General features: G+C 34.5%; 1 protein-coding gene, 1 non-coding gene and 1 pseudogene across 2 annotated transcripts; all 3 read right to left on the reverse strand.

Annotated features, from left to right (window-relative positions):
* Positions 1-870: 870 nt before the first annotated feature.
* Positions 871-4,059, reverse strand: LOC107430338 (pentatricopeptide repeat-containing protein At2g33680-like; annotated as a pseudogene).
* LOC112488873 (U6 spliceosomal RNA) lies at positions 3,811-3,917 on the reverse strand. Its single transcript, XR_003057956.3, has one exon. It is a non-coding gene; the product is annotated as a U6 spliceosomal RNA (small nuclear RNA).
* A 1,729-nt stretch (positions 4,060-5,788) lies between the features above and the next one.
* Positions 5,789-6,712, reverse strand: LOC107430347 (dehydration-responsive element-binding protein 1A). The gene has a single exon (XM_016041182.4). It carries the CDS (start codon positions 6,605-6,607, stop codon positions 5,939-5,941), a length of 669 nt encoding a protein of 222 aa, XP_015896668.2. The 5' UTR covers positions 6,608-6,712; the 3' UTR covers positions 5,789-5,938.
* Positions 6,713-7,635: the final 923 nt, after the last annotated feature.

Genomic DNA, 7,635 nt, shown 5'->3' on the forward strand with positions numbered 1-7,635 from the left:
ATGAGAGAGGTGGGTTATCATGTTTTTACATATAAGTCTGTTATTTATTTATTTATTTATTTATTGATTGTTACTTATTTTGGATTTTTACATTTATTTTTACTTTTTAAGTGGAATTGTTAAATTTTAAAGCATGAACTTTTAAATAGCTGATTTTAATATCAAATTGAATTATTACATTTAAAAATTTAAACTGATTGAACGTACATTTACACTTATTTTATATATTATTTAGGTCCCAAATTGAATTCGTGACAGTTGATCCCAATTTCTCTCGATGATCTTCAGTTGAATCATGATCAAAAAATTAAAAATAAATAAATGCTGTCGTTGAATCCTAATGCATTCTGTTCTCATGGGCCCAAAGTCGACCCATCACTATAGAGTACCAGTACTTGCACGACTCATTTTACTTTTTAGACAACGAGATCTTTGTTTCTTAAGCCGCCAGACAGAAAAAGTTTTGGTCGGCCAAATTAGAAATTAAGGCAACACATAACCATAGTGAATCTCTAATATGTTTTCAATATGTTTCATTCGGAAAACACGAAAATTATTTCCGTCCTTCACTTACACACCTATGTGCAATTACATATTTTTTCAAAGTTTGACGTGCATTGTATATATCCATGTCATGAAAATATATAGTTACAAATTTTCCAGAGAGTAAATATTACACAAATATTTCCCCTGGTTTTTTTTTTTTTCCATATTTTTTCATATGATACCCTCCAGATTTCAGATTATTGTACATTTTTTCTTATATTTTTTGGTATTTCTTTCAGAAAATATCCTTCTATAAAAAAAAAAAAAAAAACCATGATATATGATACTGGTATAACTTTTTTACAAGAAAGAACACCGTTAGCAAAAGTGGAAGAGGAAAGGAGGTTTGAGACTGAAAAAGACAGTAAAAGAACAATAGCCTGTAGGTATTACATTATCTCTCTCTCTCTCTCTCCCTCTCTCTCTCTCTCTCTCTCTCTCTTTTTCTTTTTTTTCTTTTTTTTTTTTTATTCATTATTATTACACGAATATTTGGACAGACGATTCAGATTTTGTGATTACTTATCATTCTTTTCTAAAATAATAAAAAATAAAATAGAAAGTAAACTTTCTAATTGCCTGTTATGTATGAAGGCATTTTTGGTTATTTTGCAGTTTGTCTCCATCAAAACAATTATGTTATCTGCCTAAAGAATGGAATAAATTTAACATCCGAAAATTGAAATAAAAAAGTGAAGCAGATTCAGAAGTGGGTGGATAACCTTCTTCTTCATCCTGCATATGCTTGCTAGGCATTCTTACCTCTGCAAGTATATCTGGTGCACCTATATCTGGATGCATCATATCCCCAACAACCAACACATGAACCTGACTCTTCAACTCAATCCAGCTATACCTTGGCTCCTTGCTTAGGCCTCGAAGTTTCATCAGCCTCCTAGCCCGTTCCACGTCTTCTTTCATACGCAAGCTAGTGTAGGTATTTGACAATAACACTTTAGCTGATCATTATTGACTTTAGCTGATGATTATTGCGACCTTAACTCCATTAGTTTTTCTCCTCAGGGCCCCAATTCATAATTCCTGTAGTTTCGACAACCATCTAACACAATACGCCATAATTCATTCCATGATCAATTGTTTGACAATTCTAATAAATTCTCGGCTTCATTCAGCTTTCCAGCACGGCTCAGAACATCAAACATGCAAGCATAATGCTCTACTTTCGATGCTATGCCATGGTCATTATACATCATGTTGAAATAGCTCCAACCTTCATCCACCATTCCCATGTGGCCGCAAGCAGAGAGAACATTCACGAATGTGACATGGTCTGGCTTTGTACCCTCTAATTACATATCCTCAAAGAGGTCTAAAGCCTCAATCCCGTGCCCATTCTGAGAAAGGCCAGATATCATTGCATTCCAAGAAACTATATCCCTTGTGGGCATTCTCCTAAAGACCAGGTCCCATCTTCCAAACTCCCACACTTTGCATACATGGTAGAAAGTGCACTTCCAACTGGAACTTCAAGACCAAATCCATACTTAATGGAGCGGGCATGGATCTGTTTTCCTTGTTCCAAAGCAGCAAGGCTTGAACATGCTTTCTGGATGCTAGCCATGGCTAGTTCATTGGGCATCCCTCACTCGGCCTTCTACGATACAGACTCAAGGCTTCTTCATTCTCCCCATTTTGAACGTACTCTCCAACATAGAAGTCCACAGACCAATACCAAGTTCTTTTAAATAATCATATCCTCCACGACCATAGTCTTACCACATTTGGCATGCAGTGCCAACTAAAGCCGTCATAACTCATTATACATATTTGTGATTCAAATCCTAACTTCAGTGAACACCCATGCATCTGTTTACCTTCATCAACTGCACCAAGATCGCTACAAGCACTGATTACACCAACAGAAGTAAACGCACTGGGAGTTATCCATGCATGGAGGAAAACAATGTCAAAACCTTTCCAAAATTCCCTTTGTGAAAAATCAGTGACCATCACAGACCACGTGATGCAATCATTCAAAAATTTAAATGTTTGAAGCGCATTATCTAAACTTCCATATTTTGCATACATGGTAGCAAGAACATTCCCAAAAGCTATAAAAGAAACCAACTCTTTTCAAACTGCAAAACCATGGATTTGTTTTCGCCCATCAGCATGCTCAGGAAGCGTCAATGCACTGAGAACACAATGAAAACAAACTCACTATTTCACCCCAAAAAAAAAAAAAAAGAAAAAAAGAAAAAGGAAAAAAAAAAAAACTCACTATCATACCCCTCCTCCAGACGCATCAATTAAAAAGAACAAAGCCTTCTTAGCCATCCGTTGCATTGCATGCCCAGAAATCATAGTATCCCAAGTAATTGAAATTCCTCTCCGGCATTCTATCAAACAACTTACGAGCATCTGCTACAAGACCTCATTTACAATACATTGAGAGGAGCGAACTTGCAACAAAAATATCATCAATATAGTCAGTTTTGATTGCCAACGATATGAGTTTTGCTGGCCACCTGAAATGTCGGAGACACTCAACTGGCAGTGGGCAAGGTGTGCTCTGCTCTCACTGGCTGGAATAGCTCCATGACAAGTGAGGACCAAGAAGGACCCTGCTGGAGAGTAGGCATTGATGAGGCAGTTATCATGATACAACTTTTTGGTGTATGTTGTAGAATACCAGCATGGCTCTGAGTAAGGGGTTGTGGGAAAGAATGGCCTCTGCTCCACACTTCTCTCACTCTGTTCCTCTTTTTGGGCCAAAACTATTGAAAAAATAAAAATTAAAAATTGGGATTCTTGATAGAGTTTTTTTTTACCATCGAGCTTTGCAAAAGAATGTTGAACCTAGTAGCATAAACAAGTAGTTAATAGTCTACCAAATTTATTACTTCATTTAATTGTTAAATTTGTATGCTTTATAATTTAGTTTGTTGAGAAGAAGGCAATGGAAACCAAATTAACAACAACAACAACAACCAAAAAAAAAAAAAAAAAAAAACCAAGAGTTCAAACAAAGCCAACTGAACTATCATCATAGCAAAACGTTGAACTTAAATTCAATTTAAGAACCTCAAAATTTCATCCAGATGAAATCAGAATTTTCACACAGAGAGAGAGAGAGAGAGAGATTATGTGTTAGTGTTTCTGGGAGGTGTTTGCAAAAGATTGGAAAAAGGCCACGTGGACGCAGTGGGAATAGAATGGTAAATCTACATGGGAAAATAGAGGTGAAATGGGAAATGGCGAAAACATTTGGACCATTCCCCGATTTTTGCGTGTCATCCTTGAACGGGAACCATACGAATCCCGATTTATGCGTGTCATCCTTGAGCAGGAACCATCCTAATCTTTTCTGTCTGGTTCCAATTTTATCGGACGTCTCCTTCAGAAGGAACAGTTACTGAAGACAAAAGAAGCAGCATGCGTCAGTGATGTGTGATATCGTGGCAGATGAACGGCTTAGCATTTCGCAATTAAACATGGGCCCCAAACCTATAAACTAACTGGTCCTTTCATTTTCGCATCAGGTATTCGCATGAACTTGGTTTTATGACTAAAATAAGCTTATATTATATTATATTATATATATATATATATATCCTAATCAAGGTCAGTCTAGAAGGCGTGCAAGATATTTAATTACACAGGGCCTCAGTTTACAGTACCGTAGTCATACATATATCAAGATATTTTGTTTTTTTAATCTTTTAGTTATTTTTTAAATATTTATTTATATAAATAAAATAAAATAAAATAAATTTATTTTAATAATTTTTAGATTATATTCATGGATAATATATTTATATATTTATTATATATTTTATATAAAATGGATTTATTATAATCACATAATTACATATTAATAATTAATTATATAAAAATAAAAAATAATAATATAAAATTAATATTAATAATATTTAAATTAATAACATAAATAAATAAAAATAAAAATAAATAATAAAATATATTATATTAAATATCAAATATTTTATAATTAATATATTAATAATTATATAAAAATTATGAACAAGATATATTTTTTAATAATTATTTTTTATATTTTATTTAATATGAAATGATAAGGATGAAATAATAAGGGGAAGAGTCAGAAGGGGGCAGGAGGGCATTAAAATGTTATGAGTTGGCGGATGCATTTGTATACTGACAGATCTAAAAACTGAAATATATAAAGGGAAGGGTCCATCTCTTTTAAGAAAGCAAAAAGAAAAATGATTATAATAATAAAAATGTCATATGGTTTATGAAATCTCCACCAAAAAATCAGAATTTTGTATTAAATTAATCATTTAGGTCAACATCTATGTCAAATTAGTTTTTGTTATCGAAGTTTGAATCTCTCCGAGTTGTTATTATTGACTTTCTTAATTCAGAAATCAACTTGAAAACTATTCTTTCCTTATTGTCTTCGTATGATTAAAAAACAAACATGATTACCGTGATAATATAAAATACTGAACCACAACTCAAATCTTTTTTTTATTTATTTTTTTTTCTTCGGCAAAATCAAGGTTCATATTTGTCTTGCAGAATACAACCTCTCGATACCATATATATTTAGTCCTATTATTTTTTATCGAAACAAAGATTAGAAATCCGAGCTTCCTATTTATGGGCATATATAAATATATATAAAAATCTGATGCACATAGTTTATTTTTGTTATTTACCAAAAAGAAAGGAATCGTTATATTTTGTTTTTGCTGAAAAAGGAAATCGTTATATTTTGTCGGGAACAAGGTGGGATTGTATTTAATTTCAAAATCTAGTGGGGCAAAAGATATATCCTCATGTCATGTCTTTTGTTTTTTTTGATAGAAATCCTCTTGTCATGTCCTGTCATGTTAGCACTTCCCCAAAATATAAAGATGACTACCAAGATAAAGTGGGAAGTAGATCTCTAACGTGTCGAATTTTCCTACGTTTGAGCTTATTATAGTACAAAATATTATAACAGTTTCTAACACACTGGTGCAAATATTTTCACAAAATGATCATACAAGTCTTGCCAGTTGCAATCATTAGGTATTTTCTCCAAACGGATGATTTCTAAGTCTTGCCAGTTGCAATTATTTATATATTTTCTCCAAACGGATGATTTCTCTTCCATACAAAAGAAGTAAAGCCCCGTATCACTGGCTCGCGTGGTTCAGCGCCACTACCTGCGCTACAGTTTGCGCGGGTTCGAGCAACGGATGCGGGGGACATACGAGACAGAAAAAGAAATAAAAAAAACATTTTAGTCCTTACTAAAATATTTAGTAGCGTCCCTACTAGTCCAATATTAAACGTACGAACTTAAAAAGATTTTCACCTAACAAAAACATTATTAAACTATTACAAGCTTAGCTGTACATCTTGAAAAAAAAAAACAACAGAAATAAAGGAAAAATCAAATTTAATAACTCCATAACGACACATCAGCATCTTCTTCCAGGTCATTTTCAATATAACCATTTTCAACACAGTAAGGTGGAGGTAACAGCATCCCTTCAGCCATATCTGCCAGCAGCCCTGGCATCCCAAGCCCAGACATGGCCTCCTCCTCCTCCATGTAGAATGAATTCTCCGATCCCACCGCCGCCGACTCCGATACCTTCGACCCCTTCTTCTCCAACTCCGCCGGCCTAAAAGCCTCCGCAGCTTCCGCAGCAGCCTTCTGTATATCCTTCGCTTCTTTAGAAGCCGGCATCGGCAGCCTCCACACAGAGTCGGCGAAATTCAAACAAGCCGACCTACCTCGGAGAGCCATAGCCGCCACGTCATGTGCACGCGCCGCCATCTCTGCTGTGGGAAAAGTCCCGAGCCAAATCCTTGTCTTCTTATTGGGTTCCCTAACCTCACAAACCCACTTGCCGGTGTTCGTCCTCCTGACACCTCGATAAACTGGGTGGCGTGTCTCCTTGAACTTCTTCCTACCGGCACGCCTCTTGGGATTGCTCGAAGCCAACAAAACCTCCTCGTCGGACAAGTTCAAACGACGTGCACTCCCGCTGTCGGAACTCGATTCCCCAACCTCCGGCGGCAAGAAATCGAAATCCAAATGATGAGTATAGTGAGCATCCATGAAGAGAAAACAGAGAGTAAGCTAGAAGAGCAGTAAATAAGAGTTGTAGTGGAACATAGAGTGTGTGTCCGTGTATTTATAGTTTTTCTTTTCTTTTCTTTTCTTTTTCTTTTTTTAATTTATGAAAATAATTTGATAGATGGATAATGATTAGAAGAAGAATGAATAAAGATATAAATAATATGAGAGTTTCTGTTTCAAAAACACGTAAAAAACAAACAAGTGTGATAAGGAAACAGGCTGTCGATGGTCGCCCACTGTTTATACAAAGAATTTTAGTAGAAGATCCAAAAGCTTGGTTAACGTTTTATGGTAAGAAAGTGTTTATAACAGCTGGTCATGGCTTTTCAACCCCTTGCTTAAATTGTTAGCTTCTCTCTGCCTCACAAGTGTCCCTTTTGACTCAATCCTAACACTTCTGGACCAACTTATTTTTTTTTCTTCTTTTTTTTTCTCTCTCTCTCTTTCTATCTCGCGCGCGTACGAGCTATCACAGTCAATCTCATTCCCACTCTCTGTCACTTTCTTTTCTTATCATATATTGTCTTTTTTACTTTTTTCCTTTCTAATTACACCACTCACTCATTTGGAATCTATTTCTGTTCTACTTCCAGGAGACATCCTTATTCTTTTTTATTTTTTTTTTATTTTTTTATTATTTATATACATATTAACTAAAATGTAAGATTGGTTTGGAACGGAATGTATTAAAATGGAATTACAAATTTAAAATAATCTAATCTAAACTCAATTCAATTCAATATTGGATTCCAAATGGGGGTTCAATCTTACTTTGTTGAAAAAAGATAAATAAAATGAAAAAGTTTACCGGTTGTATTTTACTTATTTTTTCTAAATGATTGATACCATGCATGTGTTAAATTCTTGTTGGGGAAAATTGAAGATAAGATAAAGTCAGAGAAAAGAAAATAAAAAGAATATAGAATATTGACAAGGAAACGAGGAAGATGCAGATGGAGGAGATAGTAGTTGACTAGGAGGATATTTTTAGAACTGGTAATATAATA

Source organism: Ziziphus jujuba, chromosome 6 (genome assembly GCF_031755915.1).
Source record: "Ziziphus jujuba cultivar Dongzao chromosome 6, ASM3175591v1".
In the NCBI taxonomy this organism is placed as follows: Eukaryota; Viridiplantae; Streptophyta; class Magnoliopsida; order Rosales; family Rhamnaceae; genus Ziziphus; species Ziziphus jujuba.

Excerpts from the sequence above, each read along its gene's own strand:
- LOC107430347 (XM_016041182.4), bottom strand. The coding sequence starts at position 6,607 with ATGGATGCTCACTATACTCATCATTTGGATTTCGATTTCTTGCCGCCG.